Source organism: Xyrauchen texanus, chromosome 41 (genome assembly GCF_025860055.1).
Source record: "Xyrauchen texanus isolate HMW12.3.18 chromosome 41, RBS_HiC_50CHRs, whole genome shotgun sequence".
Classification (NCBI taxonomy): domain Eukaryota; kingdom Metazoa; phylum Chordata; class Actinopteri; order Cypriniformes; family Catostomidae; genus Xyrauchen; species Xyrauchen texanus.
In genome coordinates, this window is record NC_068316.1 from 3,913,265 (window position 1) to 3,935,805 (window position 22,541).

Sequence of the window (22,541 nt, forward strand, 5' to 3'; positions counted from 1 at the left end):
AAATCACTTTATCAACACACACACTCCATCAAACAAGAGACTCCAGCACTAGATGAATCTATTTGAATACCTGAACAACATGTATGTGACATCACCTCTCACTTTATATGAGTCTGTCCAATTGAGGGGTGAAACAAGTCAAATGTTTAAAGTGATGAATTACATTCAAATATGACATCTGTGAAAACAAATGTTTTATGTTTGCATGATGCTGTATTCACATGGATAGGTGTCAGTAAAGTTTAAGACTAGTGTCATATCAGCCAGTAAAACATCAACCAAAAATGACTGAATTGACCTTTATAATAAAATGTGTCGTCCAGTTTCATATGTAGTGTTGAGTGTGAAATATCAAAATCTAAAACTTTGTGTCCATGTCAATTTATAATGAAACATTCAGAGAAACTGTTTCTGTATCAGTAGTTCCTCTTTCACTGAAGGAGGTTTTTGTACGACTCTTTATCACTGTGTGAACAAATATTTACTGTTGATGTCGTGATAACTCTGACAGTAATAATGTCCTGCATCTTCAGTCTGGACTCCACTGATGGTCAGAGTGAAATCACTATTAGATCCACTGCCACTGAATCTAGATGGAGTTCCAGACTGGAGGTTGTTTGTCCAATATATGAGGAGTTTAGGAGCTTCTCCAGGTTTCTGTAAGTACCAATGCAAGCGGTACCCATAACTTCTGTCCCAGTGGACATCACGGCTGGTTTTACAGTTTATTTTAACTTGTTGTCCTGGTTGAGCTGTTATTGAGGGACTCTGAGTGACCGTGTACTGTCCATTACACTCTGAAACACAAAATAAAATAAAATATTATTTCACAAGAGCATTTTTTGACATTTTAAATAATAATAAAAAAACTTTCTATAGTTAAATTGAGTTTATATTAGTTAAATGCACTGAAACAGATTCTCACCAGCAATGAAAAGCAGTAGAGAGCAGATAATGAGAGCGTGTGCTGTCATCTTTACTGTGAATGAGTGAGAACTGAAGGAACAGTGATGTTGGTTTGACAGTCCTGACTAACAGACAGTCTGATATTGTGCTTTAATCAGAGGGGCGGGACATTCAAAACTGTTTCCTCTCAGCAGAAAATGTGAGCGTTACAGGAGAACAGCAGAAATAAGAAACAATTACATGTCAAATTACATTCATACATTTCAATCTTTATCTTTTAGTTATTAATTACAATTGGTTGAAATTCTAATGATTTTTGTTCATTGTGGAAATCTCATGAGCATTCAGTAGATCAAACTAAATCAAATGTGTTATAGAGGAGTTATTACATTGTAATAAACATGTTGTATATAATTATGAATGTAATATGTATGTTTTTATTGTATTTTTGAAACAGTAGTTGATGACAATATGAAATGAATCATGTTTGAATGTGTGTTGTGTAAAGATGTGTTTGTGATCATGTGTTTAAAGTGCAGTTAGTGAAGCGCTCAGAGGTTTTTGTGCAGCTGTTCTATTAGTTTGTATCACTGTGGTGGACTTTCGGCAGCGGCACCAGACTGGATGTTGGCAGTAAGTAAATCATCAAATCATCATTTTAATGTTTTATGTGTTTTTATAATGTGGAATGTGTCAGTTTTATGTTGAATTGACACACATATGAGTTCAGTGATTTCTCTCACGTTTTTGATTTATATTTCATTATTTATTAATAATATCTGATTAGACAGATTGAATAATTTGGCTGTTTTTCCAGAAATGAAGGTGAACTTTAAAGACACTTAATTGACACTTTGTCAGCACATGTGAATTTGTTGCTGGTACAGAAGTGAGATGTTATTCAGTTTTTGGAGATGTTAAATGACTCTGTGTTTAAATGATCGAACATTATCAAGAGTTCATAAAAATGCTCCTTCAATATGAAATGTTTCTTAATGTAATATGTAACATATAAAGTTTTACTGGAGGAATTCTTTCACCAAATGAACTGTTAAAAGTTCATCATTGTACAGAATTTTCTTTTCTATTCTCTTGAGGTTGGGCAATGTCTTTTCATAGTTATTTCTTAATGTAGAAAGAGAAATTTATGAAGGAAAATATTCTTCAAATTTTGTGTAAGTCAAACTGCAAACATATAAAGATATGTGAACTTTATTCATCATTTCATCATTTTGGTCATTCAGAGTCTTTGGGGAAATAAATTGTTCTTTATATGATTGAACAGATCAACATGAAGAAACAAACTTGCAGTTTAATGTTGAAAGTTTTCAATGATATCTTTAAAGATCTTCAAAATCTATAATTGACTAATGTAATTGATTTAGTTTCAATCTGGAGAAAGAAATCTTTTCTTCTTTTGAAGTTGTCTATTGTGTATTTGTCAGGCATCACTCGTCCTAAAGTGAGCGTCCTGCAGCCCTCCAGTGAAGAGATTTCCACAAAGAACACAGCAACACTGATGTGTGTGGCCAACAAGGGCTTCCCTCAGACTGGAGCCTGAGCTGGAAGGTGGACGGGAGCAGCAGGTCTGAGAAGAGCAGTGCTGGGGTCCTGGAGAAGGGCGGTCTGTACAGCTGGAGCAGCAGTCTGACTCTCTCTCAGGACGAGTGGATGAAGGCGGTCACAGTGAGCTGTGAGGCCAAACAGAAAGAGCAGCTGTCAGTCACTGGAGAAGTGAGGAGAGATCAGTGTTCTGAGTAGATCCTCTGGATTCTCTTCTGCTCTTCTCACTCATGTCTCACATGGAGACTAACAGTGACTTCTATTCACACAAGTATATGTGTGCTTTTGTCTTTCACTTTTCTCAAAATTCAATAAACTAATAAAATATTACATTATTTGAAGTTTCCTGTCTTTGTTTAAAAGTTGATTTATTGATATTATTTGTGTCATTAGTTAGATCAGGACTTTATCTCACATTTTATAAATAATCTTCACTCAATGAAGCATGAAAACACCTGCAGAGACATTATGAAACAAGATCATGAAGTCAAATTAGGGAAGTCAAACATATGGTGTTCTCAGGAAATGCATCAATTTATGAACAGATTTTGAAATATAAACATACAGGATCCAGCATGATTGAGAATGTTTCAAAGATTATTTTGTGTCCTTTAATGAAAACAAGTAAATCTGATGTTTTGCAGACAGGAGTTGAACATGTTGTTTAAGTGTTGATGGTATTATGATGGTGAACATCTGCTGATGGAGCTGCTCTATTCTGAGAGGAACACAATCACTCCAACCTGATGATGCAAATATTTGAACTCAGTTTCACTGTTTGACTCTTTATTGTGTGAAATGAGACAGTTGAGTTTGACTAATGGAGAGATGAACTTTGATCATATTCATCAGTTTACACTGAGTCTGATCTCATCAGTCATACTGACCTTATGAATGTTTCAATCAACTGTTCAAAACTCAGTATTAGAGTTGGGGTACTCGAGTCCCAAGTCACGCGTCCAATTTTAGTGGACATGAACTTGTCACGTCTCTGATACGTTTTTACTCAGTCTTGACCGAGTCCATGGCATTTGATTTCTGATGCAATGAACAAAATAAATAAATAAAAATAACGAAACAGAAATAAATTGACTCTGTCTTCAAGCAGTCGTATCACTCCTGATTTCGTAGACATAGCCAGAGTTTGTTTCACCATGTTGAGCAAACACACCTGCAGAGTGGCACACTCAGTCAACCAATACACATGAATGTTGCTATGGAGACTGCTGTGTAACATCAATTACTGAGGTGGCTGGCAGGACGAACACATAAAGACAGGTATGTATCCAATGTACTAGAACATTACAAGGCAGTTTTGCACGGGACCTGACAATTGGTAAAATTGCATGCAGCGTTTGTGCAGCCAAGATGGTGCTCGCATCAAAAAGTCATTAAGTCAAGCCACCCACATCACGTCTCTCACAGTTTACTAAAACTACATATCAGAATAAAAATTCAGAAAAAAATAATTAATATTGGGCTATGAAGTCTTTTTAGGCATAATTTATCCACACATGTATGCATCTGTAGTCTCTTGTGGTCCACTGAAATTTTTTTATTGCTAAAGCAGACTAGACAGATAAACAGCACCTATTTATTTTTTAAAAGCATTGACAAACTGCTTAAAATATGTTCTTTTATAGTTTTTTCCACAATAAAATGCACAATGATATATGAAGTTATTTCGTGCAGCGAAATGTTTTGTTTATTATTGAATTATAGATTGGGTGATCAGAGGTCCCGGTTTATTACACAGGACAATCCCGGTTTTTGTAGGGTCACTGATTTTCACAGCCACGCCTCTGTCTGCTCAGTGCCCTGTCAAATCCAGGCCTCAGCCTGCTCCATGCCATGTCACAGCAACGCTTCAGCCTGCTCCACTCCATGTCCCTGTCAAGTTTGAATCTGCTCCACGCCATGTTCCAGTCAAGTCTGAGTCTGCTCCACACCATGTCCCAATCAAGTCTGAGTTGGTTCTCTTGTCTCCCACCACTGATGTCAGTGCGTAGGGTCATGAAGACCCTTCCTCACAGTACTCCTTGTATGTACTCCTGCCTGCCACGGCCAATGAGCCAACGCCCACGCCTGCCACGGCCAACAAGCTGGACACTTCATCCGTCCCAGAGCAAGCATTGCCAGCCTCGGCCATCCCAGAGACTGCGTTACCAGAATCGCCCGTCCCAGAGCTTGCGCTGCTGACTTTGGACTCCCAGGCGAGGAGGATAAAGGCTTCTGTTTCTAAGTCTCTGCCAGTGTTCAAAACCACAGAGGTCATTTCCAAGTCTCTGCCAGTGTTCACGACCACAGGGGTCATTCCCGAGACTATGTCCATGCCTACGATCTCATTGGTCATTTCCAAGTCTCTACCAGTGTTCATGTCCACAGAGTTTGTTTCCAAGTCTCTGCCAGTGTTCACGACCAAAGAGGTCGTTCCCGTGACTATGTCCATGCCTACGACTACAGAGGCCGTTTCCGAGAATATGCCCATGTTCATGACCACAGAGGTCATTTCCGAGACTATGCCCAGGTTCACGACCATAGAGGTCGTCTCCGAGTCTTCGCCTTTGCCCACTACTACAGAAGTCGTACCTTAGTCTCTGTCTATGCTCACGACCACAGAGGTCATTCCCAAGTCTCAGACCATGCCCACGACCACAGAGGTCTCTCCCGAGACTCAGCTCATGTTCAAGTACACTGAGGTCATTTCACAGTCATCCTGGACTCTTAGGATCAAGCCTGCCATGGCTCCGCCTTCTACAGATTCGCCCCTCGAGCCTGCCGTGGCTCCGCCTTCTATGGCTCCAGTCTCTAGTCTGTGGCTGCCTCCCAGGCCTCCTGACCCTGTTTCAGCCTTGTGGCTGCCTCCCAGGCCTCCTGACCCTGTTTCAGCCTTGTGGCTGCCAACCAGGCCTCCTGATCCAGTCCCTACCCTGAGGTGGTCTTCTGGGTCTCATGGCCGTCCACCTTATCTGCTCTGGTCTTCTTGGTCTCCTGACCCTGGAGACTTGCCTGTTGGCAGTCAAGCTCCTCCAAGGATATCTCAGAATCAAGAGAATTTGTTTGCTCAGTCATCAGTTTAGGGAGTTTTAATGGTTCCACAAAGTTTCTAATATCTTCATCAGTAGACAAAGACTACTGTATTACTGACCAAGACTGCTGTCTGATCTCTTCTAGAATCAATCTTATCGACTGATGAAGAAAATGAATAATCCCTACCAGATGGGTTCAAAAGTCTTCAAATATTTGTAAGACCAAGATTTGTATACGTCTGTGAAGCGTCAATGTTACTCTAGGGGGCTTACACACTTTTGCTTCACTATGATCAAGGACTGAGTCCATCAATAGATTAAAGTCTCCTCCTAATATTACATCATGTGGTGTGCCAACGGTTTGCAACATCCCTTCAAGATCTATAAAAAAGCCCTGATCATCAGCATTAGGTGCGTAAATATTAGCCAAAATAAATCTTTTCCCCTGAATTTCAGCTAAAACAATAATGACTCTTCCTAATTTATCATTAATCTGTTTGAGACATTTGAATTGTAGATGTTTATTTATCAATATAATGACTCCATACTCTTACTTGAGCCAGCAATAAAAGAAAATATATCCACCCCATATCTTCACAAATGTTTCAGCTTCCTGCAGGGAAAGATGTGTTTCTTTAAGAAACACTATATCATATATCTTAAGTTTAAGAAAATAAATAACCTTCCTTTTATAGGGTGCCCCAACCCATTCACATTCCACGTGGAGAGAGACAATCCACTCATATTTACATTTGACATTTTGATATAATTGAAAACTTTAATTGTGTGTTAAAAACAAAAATGATAAAGACCACATTTCAACATTATTGCAACAATAAACCCACGAACAAAACAAACAGAAAAAATAAAAATGTGCACATTAACCCTGCGCATGACAGTGCCAACTGGCATCAATACTTCTATACTCAAAGAGGCCATGTACGCCTGCGAGAATCTCCGAGACAACTTTGCCATCGGATTGCTCAAGTCCGGTGTTTCTATACAAATGTTTTGAGGCAAAATTACATAACAGAAAAATACTTTATAAAGACAAACTCCAACCAATAGAAGGCATAAGCACAAATAAAAAGCAGATTCATCTACAACTGTACCTAAGGTATGTTCCTCCACAAATCTCAAAAGCTCAAAAAGAAACAAAACAAGCATCACGGTTCTTCGAACGGTCAATTGATATTCAATGAGTCAAGTTGAACCAGAGGCCACACAAGAAACACACCATGATTCCCCAGCCCATCAACTGTACAAAAGACATTGCTTGTTGTAGGCATGTAGATATTTTGTGGTCATCCTTTTCACTGGTCGGGAACTTCAGTATAAAAGCGGTCAAACAAACTCCAGCCGCTAGACAGAACCATCACAAAAAAGAAACAAAAAATGGTGCCCAGCTTCCAAACAGCAAAGAATAAGTACAGCGAGTCAATCCACTCAAATGAGAAACACCAAATGCTTACTCGCTCCAATGTTTTTATAAAGAGCAGTACTTGCTTGGGACATAAAAATACTTTGCGACCATCCTTAGTATTTATACTCAGTTTTGATGGAAACATCAGTGCAAAAGTGATCTTCCTTTGATGTAAAAGTTTCTCTCGTCGAATTTGCAAAGTCTGGGAACAAGAAAATGTTGTGATTCTTCCAAGAAAGCTTTCCTTTACTCCTCGCCTCGCATAACACAAGATCTTTATCGGATAATCTCAGGAATTTGGCCAGGATTGATCAGGGCCTGTCTCCCTCAGTGAATCTACAATCTGGAACCCTGTGAGCTCGCTCGATTTCCAGCTTATGGCCTGTTATGTCAAGCAGACTCGGGAGGAGCTCATCTAGGAATTTCACCATATCTCTGCCCTCCTCATGCTCAGGAATTCCAACAATTCTGACATTATTTCTGCAGCTCCTATTCTCAAGATCTTCAAGTTTTTCAAGAACGTGTTCCAGATCAACTTTGGTCACTGACGGATTATCAGATAATTCCCTCTTCATTGACTCCAGATAATCGATCCACTTCACAACATCTGCCACTCTGCCAACCAACTCAGAGAATTTTGCTTCCATCGCCATAATCAATTGACATATTACAGCGAGATCTTCTAAGTCTGCAACAACTTTCGTCATCATCACAAACATGTTGGAGAGTTGACTCTTAATTTCCAATGCCACGCCATCCAAATCGAGTCCCCGGTCCACAGGCCCATCAGAGATTTCAGCTTGAGCATGTAAGTGTCTTTTATTATTTCCAGAACCAGAGGTTTCAAATGTTTTGACATACTGACTTCAAAGAGCAAATATGTAGCAGGGTGTATCAAATCTCACCGGATTATAACACAAAAATAATTAAAATCTAGCAAAGTGTGCAGAGGTCGTGGATCACACGTCCGCTCCTCACATGGCATCACGTGACCCTGAGCTGCTCTCTTGAGAGCATGAGGGTGATCATTGTACCATGGTGCTGGGAAATTTCTTTAATTTTCTTTAATTGAAGGGGGGGCAACAATATCAAGAGTGCTAGAGATGACTGTATTTATATTTTCTGTTATTTCATCAAGTTCTTCTAGGCTTTGGGGTTTTCTGAGTGTATGAGATAGATCTGGAAGATTATTAGTGAAGCTGTCTTTATTGGTCAAAACAATAGTTCTACCTGAACGATAGCGTGGTGTAGATTGAGGAACATTAACTGATCGCAGCATACAAGCGACGAGGTAATGATTCGAGATGTCATCGCCCTGCTGCAGAATTTCTATATTATCAACATCATCTGCATATGAATTAAATCTCTGTCATCTGACTCCAAGAGAGTTGAGAATATTAATAAATGCTAATCCCATTTTCATTATCTGTGTGAATGTTGAAGTCACCAACAATTAAAGATCTATCTACAGTAACTACAAGATCTGATAAAAAATTAGAAAATTCACCAAGGAAATCAGAATAAGGCCCAGGTGATCTATACACTGTAGCAAGGGTAAAACACAACATGTTTTTTTATTTATATCTGACACTGTCACAATACGCATTATTAGTTCAAAAGACTTACATTTATATCATGTCCTCTGAGTAACACCAAAAAATTGTAGCAACACCTCCCCCACGACCCTTCAGATGAGGCTCTTGTTTATAACAATAACCTGGTGGAGTAGATTAATTTAAACTAATATATTCATCCGATTAAGCCAGGTTTCAGTCAAATAGAGCACATCCAAACTATGATCTCTAATAATTAAATTTACAATTAGTGCTTTGGTAGAAAGAGATCTAATGTTTACTAGCTATAGCAAGTCAGTTGATTAGCCACTTACAGTCAGTTAAATATCTGTAGTGGGACCATAAAAATAAAGTGTTACCAGGGAATTTTACACAAAGGGAAACCCCAATATTGAAGGGCAATTTCACTGCAGTTTCAATGGAAAGGTAAGGAAACAAATAGCAACACTTCTGGAATATCTTGAAATAAAGTGATGCAACAGAGAATACAATTGTGAAGTCTTCCTCAAATACCATGTTTGTTATTTACACAAGAGTCGCGGGAACGATATGTTGCTGTGGAAGAAGCTGCGAATATACAGGAGTAAAGAGTGCACTGTTTATACAGTGCATGTAAACAAGAACGATGATTTCTCACAATAAGCCGCATTCTGGTGTCCATGTAAACGTAGTCACTATGTAACTGAGAATTTTTCATGCATTCTTCTCTATAAAATTCCTTAGTATCTCTGTTGGAGTGTTTTATCTTTGATGAGCCATATGACTTCAAATTTATAGACTGAAGAGTGTGCACCTGAAAATTATTGATTTGTTTGGCTGAATTTTTTGGTTTTCTGTTATTAATGATGCTTGAGCTGCGTATGAGTGACAGAAACAACACTATGACAATAATGACTCCTCCATGTAGGATTTGTGTAACGCCAACTAGGCGTACGTTTTTGTGGATTAGTTTTTTCTTTTGCATGTGTGTGTGATCCCAGATGAGCCCCCAATTTATGTTTATGTTCCTCGAGCTTTCCCAAGTTTTATGGAGACATATTTTAAAGGAGCACTCTGTGGTACAACTGAGACCGGCCCTAATTAGCTTCTGAGATCAGACGATATGGGCACACCTAAGATGGTGTGACCGTAAGCTAAGCAGGGGTTAGAGGTAATTTCGGAAGGCAGAGGTCACTAAAACATAACTTACTGTGGTGATGGGCGCATGGTCGTGTGTCTGTCTATGGGAGAGAGAGAGTGGTGTGGCTCATCAAGCTGGTTGACATTATTTCTTAAAGCTGTTTCTCATTACACTGATTGTGCAGAGATGTGCACCAGAGTGCAGTGACTGTCGTGCCTTATTGTGTGTTTTATTATTATTATTATTGTGAAGCTGAAGTGTTCGAGAAGTTAATGAGAGGTTTTGTTGCATTGAACTGACAAATAAGAAATCCCTGAGAAGGCTGCACTCAAACAAACTGAAGGCAGAGAATAAAAGCCTACCTGAAACGTGTCACTGCTCCCAGTCTCCTCCAGTCCCCCGGCACCAGTGTATTTGATCTTCAGGTTCGAGTATGGAATTGAGGAGATGAGGAGCAGTGACACGCTTTCAGGTAGGCTTTTTTTTTGTTGTTAGTTTGAGTGCAGCCTTCTCAGAGCTTTCTCGAGGCTTTATTTAAAAAGTTACTCTGATATTATGGTCTAAAATAAAAATATTGCGTTAGTTTACTCGTTACTCAAAAAAGTAATCTGATTACATAACAAGTGTTACTGTTATCGCGTTACCCCCTACACTGTACGTGAGAATGGTGATAAATGGTATTTTTAATTATTGTCATCTGTTATTTTGCTAAAGAGTCTCAGTGAAGTGTGAAACTCACAGCACAATAAACACTTTCAGATCACTGAAGCATGTGGTGTTAATGCAAATTGACTCTATGAAAATAATCTTGTTTGCAGCTGCTTTCTAAATGCTACAAACAGTCATCTTTATTTCTACACGTCTCATGTTTGTCATTGTTCATTTCAGTCACTCCTGAATTGTTTGCACTCATTTTCTTCGGTTTCCACAATACATAGTAAAAAAACACAGTAATTATACCCTAAGGACCTATAGTGTACCTTTTTAAATGTTCATTTAATTGTTTTTAACAGTATCTTTTTTTTTCTCTGACTGCATTTAATTATGGTTTATATAGTGCTTTATATAGTAGAATATAGAATAATCACTGGATCCTTAGTTTGTCTTCTTGTGATGTCCACTTACAGGTTGTTAATTATTAAATGGATGGCTGAACATCCAAAAGCAATTAGAAATATGTACCCAAATACACATCCAAAATATAGACAATATAACTGAATGTATCTGTAGATGTTCTCCAGCTACAGGTCCGGTTCCAGATCAAAATCACTGACGGTGCTTCTGAAAATAGTGCGGTGATCTGTATAAAGTGGAGATGTATCGTAATTAACACAAATGTAATATATTAAATCACGTTTATGTGCTACTAAAACAACGTAAAGAACAGTTCTTCATGTACTAAACATTTATTGCTTAGTTTGTTTTTTCACATGATTTGTCGCTGAAAATGACGTCAAAATGCTTCATCTGCAGATTAGGACATACAATAGTCTAGTTTCATCCACTTTTTGCTGTATTTTGTTATCGACAAAGTGAAATGCGTAAAACAATGTTTTCTTGCCGTTTTTTTGCGATAAACCAAAACTTATGCTGCAAAGTGTTTTTTTAAACATTACGTCATCACACACACAATTTTTACTGATAAAAGGCCATTTGAATGGAAACAGGCAGAGGACGGCAAATTTCCCAAACATTGTTTTACGCATTTTCACTTTGTGAATCTGCCATTAAGCCGCTTCCATACAGAAATGTGTGTGTATCTCTAATTGTTTACCTTTCGCCTCCCTGAAGTCCCACATTTTTTTTCCTCCGAAGTTTTGGTACAATGGGGAGAGCATTGAATTATTGAAATTAGCACGCTTACTGACATTTTAATTTCACAAATAAATATAATCAGAGGAGGAATTGAAATCAAAAACGAGATGTTGCCCTTCTCATAGGACTGTAATATTGGTCCTGATGTTGCGCCTATCGCAAAAAATTTAATTAATCACAAAGAGTGTCCATTCATTTGTTCTCCTTTTACTTGTCGATGACCGGTGCATGATACGAGATATTTCTGTTTGCATTCCTGGAAGTGTCATGTTTGCAGCATCGGATCTATAACAGAGGCTAAAGTAAATTCTGACATGTGACACTATATTTTTGCATTAATGCCTTTTCTCAACATAAAGTGTTTCCAAACCAGTTTGTGTAAAAGTAATTATTTTTTCTTTTCTTTGATTTTGTACATCCTTAAACTGAACAAAAATATGTAACAATAGCAAAGCTAATTACAAAGTATTTGGAGGCAAACGAAAATATCTTACCCTGCCATGCAATTGCAATGACTTCATCTTGTTTTGCGATGATCCATGTTTTTAGTGGGGTTTCGGCGGACCTTTGAGAGTGGTTAACCTAATCACATAAAGTAAACAACTGTAACATCGAGAGGTGCCGCAGCGTTTAATATTTGTTGCAAGGTTAATCCACAGGACAAAAAATAAATGCCACTCTGGCAACCCTGGGCATATTAGAAGCTTGTGGATGCACGGTAGGTCCCAAAGCCAGATAAAGGAAAGATAAAAACATTCATGATAAATCGACCCGCGGGCAGTAGTTTGCCCTGGTCTGTAATTGCAGGTGTTCTAAGGTTCGTTTGAGGGTGATTAGCATGAATGCTTTAGATTACAGTCCTAATCATGCTCTCTTTTACAGACAATTAGGAGTTTTTTAGTGAAGTGAAAGCAAGCAGCAATATAACTGAAATTAAAACAACATTAAAATAAACTTCTATAGAAATATAAAGCTTCAATAAAGAAAATGCATTGCACTTAACTTGCACTAAACTTAAAACAAGCAAAAAACAGCCCACAGTGTCCATGCCAGTTAAATAAATAAACATCAATGACAGACATGAACACTCACTAACTTGTGATTCTTAACTTTTATATTGCTCTTTTTTTCTGCTCTAATTCTGAACAACATGTATGTGACATCACCTCTCACTTTATATGAGTCTGTCCAATTGAGGGGGTGAAACAAGTCAAATGTTTAAAGTGATGAATTACATTCAAATATGACATCTGTGAAAACAAATGTTTTATGTTTGCATGATGCTGTATTCACATGGATAGGTGTCAGTAAAGTTTAAGACTAGTGTCATATCAGCCAGTAAAACATCAACCAAAAATGACTGAATTGACCTTTATAATAAAATGTGTCGTCCAGTTTCATATGTAGTGTTGAGTGTGAAATATCAAAATCTAAAACTTTGTGTCCATGTCAATTTATAATGAAACATTCAGAGAAACTGTTTCTGTATCAGTAGTTCCTCTTTCACTGAAGGAGGTTTTTGTACGACTCTTTATCACTGTGTGAACAACTGGACTCACTGTTGATGCTGTAACTGTGACAGTAATAATGTCCTGCATCTTCAGTCTGGACTCCACTGATGGTCAGAGTGAAATCACTATAAGATCCACTGCCACTGAATCTAGATGGAGTTCCTGTGATGTGTTTTATTGCATCATATATGAGGAGTTTAGGAGATTCTCCAGGTTTCTGCTGATACCAGGCAAGATAATGATAACCCCCAAACTGATAGACTTTAGGACTGGTTTTACAGGTGATAGTAAATGTGTCACCGAGATTAACAGATTTCACTGCAGGTGTTTGAGTGACTGTCACTGAACCTCTTGATTCTACAGAAGGACAAAACATTAATATTAGTAAAAGTTCAGACAAACTGGTTTCCTTTTCAGTGGGAAATCATTTCTAGCACACATGATCAGTCATTTAGAGTAGAATGAGTTTAATTTTCATTTGTTCTTACCTCTAAAACAGTAGCTAGTTAACATCCAGATGAAGATGCTGATGACAGTCATGATTGCTGTGGATTTAGATTCTGTATGAAGAAGTTTTCTGTCTTCAGTCTTCAAACTCACTGAACTAATAAATACTCCCAGACAACTGAAGCATGTGCAGCCAATGCAAAGTGTCTAAATGTAAATTAGTTTAAGGGTAATGTCAGAATGCATATTTAAATATATTCTGTCCTGACAGTCTAAGTTGTAATGGTGGCAGCTGCCAGGAAAGACATTTTAAATAAATCATTAAAAACATTTATCTAAATTAAATTGTTCAGGTGCCAGACAGGAGTAAGCCTGTTAAAATTACAAAAAGATACCACAGATAAGCTCTAAAAGCCACCGGTTACATGCATACAAAATAATAAACTTTTCTTTCTTACTTTCTTCTTTTTTCTTTAGTTCTTTACACCAACATAAAATAAAGGCATGAGAAAAAGAGGTTTCTAGTTCAGTTTGCAATTATATTTTCACAAAAAAACAACCAAAACAACACATTACATGTGGCATCAGTGCTTGGATATGTGTGTATGTGAAGCAAGAACCCTACTTTTGGTAACTTGGGGAAACAGCTTTGAACAGGGAATCATATGCACAGATTTCCATGGGAAATGAAGATATCCAGACTGAAACACACTTCAGCTATTGAGTTCACACGCTGGAATTCGAAGCTCTTGAGCACAAGTCCTCGTAACACTCCCAAAATTGCTCCAGCCCTAAACACAGGGCTGTGAACAGTGATGTTGGTTTGACAGTCCTGACTAACAGACAGTCTGATATATCCCAATCCAAGATGGCAGCGCGGTAGCACGCAGCGGCCACTCCGGGTCCAAAATGGTGCTATTTTTGTTAAAAAAGCCAGACTTTTGCGGCACATGGACATCGGAGCAACCGGTGTTCGTGTCTACCATCGCCAGACACTACTGAAGTATAAGATTCATGCAAAAACCAAGCTGCATGATGACCTGCAGGAGGCGCTACACATACTTGGCTTGCTGCGGAGACCAAGCCTCCAGTCCTTGGTGTCGCCTGATGCCAGTGGCCGGGGGAGAGGACGTTGTAAGCGGTGTGCGAGAAAGCGGAAGCGCGGCAAGAGGGCGGGGGTCCATGCTAGGCTAAAAACAAACCCTAGCCGGCCGGCTCTCCCGTCTATCCTGGTCTCAAATGTTTGCTCCCTGGACAATAAACTGGACTATATCTGACTCCAGCAGGCTACGCAGCGTGAGTTTAGAGACTGCTGCGTCTTTGTTTTCACGGAGACGTGGCTCAGCGACAAAGTTCCGGACACCGCCATTCAGCTAGACGGGCTCGCCTCGTTTCGTGCCGACAGAAATACAGCTCTCTGCGGTAAGACTCGCGGTGGTGGCTTGTGTGTTTACATCAACACGGAATGGTGCAAGAACTCTATGCTAGTCTCTAGCTACTGTTCATCGCTGTTGGAGCTTGTGACTGTTAGATGCAGAACTTTTTATTTACCACGGGAATTCACCACTGTTTGCATAACCGGAGTTTACATTCCTCCCAGCGCTAACGCTAAGGAAGCCCTCTGTGAACTGTATGGGGCTATGAGCGAACTGCAGAACGCACACCCCGACGGACTGTTTATTGTCGCTGGAGATTTCAACCATGCGAATCTCAAGACAGTGCTCCCTAAATTCCATCAGTATGTGGACTTTGCAACGAGAGGGGCGAACGGCTTGATCTTGTTTACACAAACATCCCAGGCGTGCACGGGCGGTGCCCCGCCCCCACCTCGGCTACTCAGACCACATCTCTGTTATGTTAATTCCAGCATACAGACTGCTCGTCAGACGCACAAAACCGCTTCAGAAGCAGATGAAAACCTGGCCAGCAGGAGCCATCTCTGCTCTTCAGGACTGTTTTGAGTGTACTGACTGGCACATGTTCAGGGAGGCTGCAACATATGGCGATTCTACCAACTTGGAGGAATACACAGCATCAGTGACCAGCTACATCAGCAAGTGCATTGATGATGTCACTTTCTCCAAGACTATCACCACAGGCTCCAACCAGAAGCTGTGGATGACTGCGGACGCTGCTGCGCACGCTGCTGAGGACCCGAGACTCCACCTTGAGAGCAGGCGATAAGCAGCCCTAAGAACAGCTAGGGCCAAATTTTCCCGGGCAATCAGAGAGGCAAAGCGCGCACATGCCCAGAGAAGCCACAGTCACTTCCAGGACAGCGGTGACAGGGCATCCAGGCCATCACCAACTACAGGACAACATCAGTGGCCTGTGACAAAGATGCCTCTCTTCCAGATGTGCTGAACGACTTCTACGCTTGGTTTGAAGTGCAGAACGATGTGGTGGCGAGGAAGACCACCCCTCCTCCCAACGACCAGGTGCTCTGTCTTACCACAGCGGATGTGAGGAAAACTCTACGTAGAGTCAACCCACGGAAGGTTGCTGGACCAGACAACATTCCTGGCAGAGTGCTCAGAGGATGTGCAGACCAGCTAGAAGATGTTCTTACCGACATCTTCAACATCTCTCTGAGCAGCGCCGTCATTCCAACGTGCTTCAAGGCCACCACCATCATCCCCATGCCAAATAAGTCTTCAGTGTCCTGCCTCAATGACTACCGTCCCGTCGCACTCACACCAATCATCATGAAGTGCTTTGAGAGGCTCGTCATGTGGCACATTAAGACCCAGCTGCCCCCATCACTAGACCCACTGCAGTCTGCGTATCGTCCAAACCGTTCAACGGACAACGCCATCGCCACAACCCTCCATCTGGCCCTTACCCACCTAGACAAAAAGGACTCATACATTCGAATGCTGTTCATAGATTTCAGCTCAGCATTCAACACAATAATTCCTCAGCACCTGATTGGAAAGCTGAACCTGCTGGGCCTGAACACCTCCCTCTGCAAATGGATCCTGGACTTCCAGACTGGGAGACCTCAGTCAGTCTGGATCGGGAACAGTATCTCCACCACCACCACACTGAGCACTGGGGCCCCCCATGGCTGTGTGCTCAGTCCACTGCTGTTCACTCTGCTGACTCATGACTGTGCAGCAATGCACAGCTCGAATCACATCGTCAAGTTCGCAGATGACACGACCGTGGTGGGTCTCATCAGCAAGAACGACGAGTCAGCATACAGAGAGGAGGTGCAGCGGCTAACGGACTGGTGTTGAGCCAATAACCTGTCCCTGAATGTCGACAAAACAAATGAGATGGTTGTTGACTTTAGGAGAGCACAAGGTGAACACTCTCTGTTGAACATCGACGGCTCCTCTGTGGAGATCGTCAAGCGTGCCAAATTCCTTGGTGTTCACCTGGCGGAGAACCTCACCTGGTCCCTCAACACCAGCTCTATCACCAAGAAAGCCCATCAGCGTCTCTACTTTCTTTGAAGGTTGAGGAAAGCACATCTCCCACCCCCCCCCATCCTTCTATAGAGGGACTATTGAGAGCATCCAGAGCAGCTGCATCACTGCCTGGTTTGGGACTTGCACGGTTTTGGACCGTTAAGCCCTACAGAGGATAGTGAGGACAGCTGAGAAGATCATCGGGGTCTCTCTTCCCTCCATCAAAGACATTTACAAAAAACACTGTATTTGCAAAGCAACCAGCATTGTGGATGAACCCACACACCACTCACACATACTTTTTACCCTCCTGCCGTCTGGCAAGAGGTACCGAAGCATTTGGTCCCTCACGGCCAGACTGTGTAACAGCTTCTTCCCCCAAGACATCAGACTCCTCAATACTCAGGGACTGGTTTGACACACACACACACACACACACGTGTCCTGAGTTGCACTTTAATTACTGTCTGCTACCTCAATAACTGCTATGTGCATAGAACACAATCTCATAGTATGTTATGTTTACGTTTTTAGAAACTGTCATCTTTTTGCACTACTGTGTACTGGTCGGTGCTGCACATTCTCTCACTGTGCCTATTGTCCTGTTCATTGTTAGAAATTTCTTGTACTGTCCCGTACTTTTTGCACATGTTATTATTTTACTTTATATAAGTATATAGGTATATATATGGTCCTGGAGGAATGTTGTCTCGTTTCGCTGTGTACTGTACTAACTGTATATGGTTGAAAAGACAATAAAAACCACTTGACTAGATATTGTGCTTTAATCAGAGGGGCAGGACACACATTCAAAACTGTTTCCTCTCAGCAGAAAATGTGAGCGTTACAGGAGAACAGCAGAAATAAGAAACAATTACATGTCAAATTACATTCATACATTTCAATCTTTATCTTTTAGTTATTAATTACAATTGGTTGAAATTCTAATGATTTTTGTTCATTGTGGAAATCTCATGAGCATTCAGTAGATCAAACTAAATCAAATGTGTTATAGAGGAGTTATTACATAGTAATAAACATGTTGTATATAATTCTGAATGTAATATGTATGTTTTTATTGTATTTTTGAAACAGTAGTTGATGACAATATGAAATGAATCATGTTTGAATGTGTGTTGTGTAAAGATGTGTTTGTGATCATGTGTTTAAAGTGCAGTTAGTGAAGCTCAGAGGTTTTTGTGCAGCTGTTCTATTAGTTTGTATCACTGTGGTACACTTTCGGCAGCGGCACCAGACTGGATGTTGGCAGTAAGTAAATCATCAAATCATCATTTTAATGTTTTATGTGTTTTTATAATGTGGAATGTGTCAGTTTTATGTTGAATTGACACACATATGAGTTCAGTGATTTCTCTCACTTTTATTATTTATATTTCATTATTTATTAATAATATCTGATTAGACAGATTGAATAATTTGGCTGTTTTTCAAGAAATGAAGGTGAACTTTAAAGACACTTAATTTACACTTTGTCAGCACATGTGAATTTGTTGCTGGTACAGAAGTGAGATGTTATTCAGTTTTTGGAGATGTTAAATGACTCTGTGTTTAAATGACGAACATTATCAAGAGTTCATAAAAATGCTCCTTCAATATGAAATGTTTCTTAATGTAATATGTAACATATAAAGTTTTACTGGAGGAATTCTTTCACCAAATGAACTGTTAAAAGTTCATCATTGTACAGAATTTTCTTTTCTATTCTCTTGAGGTTGGGCAATGTCTTTTCATAGTTATTTCTTAATGTAGAAAGAGAAATTTATGAAGGAAAATATTCTTGAACTTTTGTGTAAGTCAAACTGCAAACATATAAAGATATGTGAACTTTATTCATCATTTCATCAATCTGACATCATTTTGGTCATTCAGAGTCTTTGGGGAAATAAATTGTTCTTTATATGATTGAACAGATCAACATGAAGAAACAAACTTGCAGTTTAATGTTGAAAGTTTTCAATGATATCTTTAAAGATCTTCAAAATATATAATTGACTAATGTAATTGATTTAGTTTCAATCTGGAGAAAGAAATCTTTTCTTCTTTTGAAGTTGTCTATTGTGTATTTGTCAGGCATCACTCGTCCTAAAGTGAGCGTCCTGCCGCCCTCCAGTGAAGAGATTTCCACAAAGAACACAGCAACACTGATGTGTGTGGCCAACAAGGGCTTCCCCTCAGACTGGAGCCTGAGCTGGAAGGTGGACGGGAGCAGCAGGTCTGAGAAGAGCAGTGCTGGGGTCCTGGAGAAGGGCGGTCTGTACAGCTGGAGCAGCAGTCTGACTCTCTCTCAGGACGAGTGGATGAAGGCGGTCACAGTGAGCTGTGAGGCCACACAGAACGGGAAGCTGTCAGTCACTGGAGAAGTGAGGAGAGATCAGTGTTCTGAGTAGATCCTCTGGATTCTCTTCTGCTCTTCTCACTCATGTCTCACATGGAGACTAACAGTGACTTCTATTCACACAAGTATATGTGTGCTTTTGTCTTTCAGTTTTCTCTTGTCAAAATTCAATAAACTAATAAAATCATCAGTTATTAAAGTTTCCTGTCTTTCTTATTTGAAAAGTTGATTCATTTGTATTATTTGTGTCATTAGTTAGATCAGGACTTTATCTCACATTTTATAAATAATCTTCACTCAATGAAGCATGAAAACACCTGCAGAGACATTATGAAACAAGATCATGAAGTCAAATTAGGGAACTCAAACATATGGTGTTCTCAGTACATGTATCAATTTATGAACAGTTCCCCGTCTGTCGCTCTCTCGATTTTGTGTCGGAGAACTGACACTAGGGGTCTCGCTTGAGGGCCGAATATGCCTCTGAACTATGAAAAAAGGCCAATGAGAAGTTGGCAGACAGTATTTGCATACCCCGTCCCCGGACATACGGGTATAAAGGCGAGGAAATACGTCTAGTTCATTCAGAATTTTTTTTCGGAGCCGATGGTAGTGCATGCAGTCTGCTGCGAGTCACACATCCGTTCCTGCGTTTCCTCTGAACGCTCTGCATGCTGTTGGATTGACGGTGCATTACAGCAGCTTTATCTTTCCTTGCACGGCAGTGCAGTTTTGCCCCTGGGCGCTTCGACAGCGCAGAGAAAAAACTCTGAGAAAGTTTTGTTAAAAGAGTGATTTCCCTTTTGTGTAAAAGAGTATTTCCTCTAAAAGAGCAAAACACAGTGGCGTTGAACGTCCTTTTCAGGACGCATCTTTTTAAAGATGCCTTTCCGCCCCTGTGTTGTTCCTGGATGTGGTAGAGTGCTCTCCACTTCAGATGGCAACAGGCGTTGTCTCGTGTGTCTGGGCAGCGATCACACTGAGGCAGCGTTTGTGGATGGTTCATGCTCTCACTGCGAGGGCATGACCATGGCAACGTTGCGGTCGCTGCTCGCCTTCAACAAGCACGCCACTCCAGCCACCCCCCGTATTGCTCCTTCTTCCCACAGGATTGAGGCAGATGCGGCTGGCGATGGAGGAAATCTGGGGATGGCAGCGGATGCAGCTCTGCCGGGTACACCCCCTCGGACCACCCGCCCCCCAGCACACTCGCTGACTCCCGTCCCTGCTCGAAGTAACAGCGGCTCACCTCACAGCCAGTCTGCCTATCCTCTCGAGCTCGAAGCGGATGAGCTCGCCGCTGCATCAGAGAGCACGGTATCTGATGCTGAAGACTCCCCTGGGCTGCCGCCTTCGGGCCAGCACGTCCAGGCTGAGGCGGATGTGCAGATGACCGACATGCTTTCCCGGGCTGCCGCTATTATGGGGTTGGATTGGAACCCTCCGTCCTCCCCACAGCCTTCGCGGTTGGATGACTGGTTCCTGGGGTCTGTGCACCGCTCACAGCCTCGCCCCCCCGGTCCCATTTTTCCCGGAAGTGCATGACGAGCTGACGTCATTGTGGAGAGCACCCCTCTCCACTCGTCACCAGGCCACTCGCTCGTCTTCTCTCGCTACCCTCGATGGCAGATCGGCCCATGGGTACATGGTGATTCCCCAGGTGAATAGGGCTGTTGCGCGCCACTTATGCCCCGGAAACCCGACCACCTGGCGGGGTTGCCCTGTGCTCCCCTCCAAGGCCTGTAGGACAACATCCTCGCTCACCGCGAAGGCCTACAGCACCGCCAGACATGCCGCTTACTCCCTGCACTCCATGGCCCTCCTGCAAGTCCACCAGGCCAAGGCGCTCAAAGATCTGCACGTGGGTAGCCCTGATCCCGATGTGCTGCAGGAACTGCGCTCATTGACCGACCTCGCCCTAAGAGCCACGAAGGTCACAGTGCAGTCACTCGGGCAGGCGATGGCCACGCTCGTGGTCCAGGAACGTCATCTGTGGCTGAACTTGGTCGAGATGCGTGAGACCGACAAGGCTCGCTTTCTTAACATGGCGAAGGAATTCCCCTGAGGAAGGACCTTCTTTCTCAGGGGCAGGGCACGCTCTGGCATCCACACCCAGACCTTTGGAACCTCCACGTCTGGCCCCTGGATGGGACACGGAAGATCTAGCTAGTCTACCACCTGCTGTCGTAGACACGATCAACCAAGCCAGAGCCCCTTCTACAAGGCATCTTTACACCCTGAAGTGGCGCTTGTACGCAGATTGGTGTTCTTCCCAGGCTGAAGACCCACAGAGGTGCGCAGTTAGGTCAGTGCTCTTATTTCTGCAAGAAAAGCTGGAAGGGAGGCTGTCCCCTTACACTTTAAAGGTGTATGTCGCCGCTATCGTGGCCCACCACGATGCAGTAGACGGCAAGTCTTTGGGTAAGCATGACTTAATCCCCAGGTTCCTAAGAGGTGCTCGGAGGTTAAATCCCTCCCGGCCAAGCCTGTTCCCCTCCTGGGATCTCTCAGTGGTCCTCGCAGGCCTGATCAGTTGGACTCAGGGTCCTCTTTCTCAAGACTGCCCTGTTGATCGCGCTCACCTCCATCAAGAGGGTTGGGAACCTGCAAGTGTTCTCTGTTAGCGACTCTTGCCTGGAGTTCAGTCAGCCGGACACATACGTGGTCCTAAGACCGCGACCGGGCTACGTGCCCAAGGTTCCTACCACACCCTTCAGAGACCAGGGAGTGAACCTGCAAGCGCTGCCCCGGGAGGAGGCAGACCCAGCCCCTTCGTAGCTGTTTCTTGTACCTGCTTTGTGTACATTCTTGGACGGCACGCAGGACTTTAGATGTTCTGAGCAGCTCTTTGTCTGCTTTGGCGGACAGCGGAAAAGGAACGCTGTCTCCAAACAGAGGCTTTCCCACTGGTTCGTTGAGGCCATCTCACTGGCTTAGACAGACACATCTATGGCAAGTGCTACAGGAAGTGTGGGGTGAAAGGTCACCTGAGTATCTGGACAAACTGACCGCTAGAATAACAAGGATGAGAAATCTTTGAAGTAGTTTAAGAAGTTCTAAACATTTCTTTAAAATTGTAATAATAGGTGCTCCATAGGTCAGGACTCCTACATGGACTCCTCCTGTGTGTATTATCCGCGGTACGGTCCCCTTACAAAAGTGGACCCGCGTCTCCCTTAGGCTGCCCTCCGGTCGCCGTGTTGTAGCAACTCCCCCCTCCTTGAGGCTGGATGTACCACTGCAAAATAGTCATTTTTCACATTATTAAAGTCCTGACTATACATTGTGATCAGTTGAATGCCACTTTGGTGAATAAAAGTACCAATTTCTTTCCATAAGAGCAAAATCTGTACTTTATTCCAAACTTTTGGCGGCCAGGGTATA

At 41.8% G+C, this 22,541-nt stretch overlaps 1 gene segment (V, D, J or C); it reads left to right on the forward strand.

Moving 5' to 3' along the window:
* The window catches only part of LOC127634233 (immunoglobulin kappa constant-like), a 26,744-nt gene extending 7,406 nt beyond the window's left edge, over window positions 1-19,338 (forward strand). Inside the window, 1 exon segment of the C gene segment in view lies at window positions 18,893-19,338. Coding sequence covers window positions 18,967-19,209 — 243 coding nt within the window.
* Window positions 19,339-22,541: the final 3,203 nt, after the last annotated feature.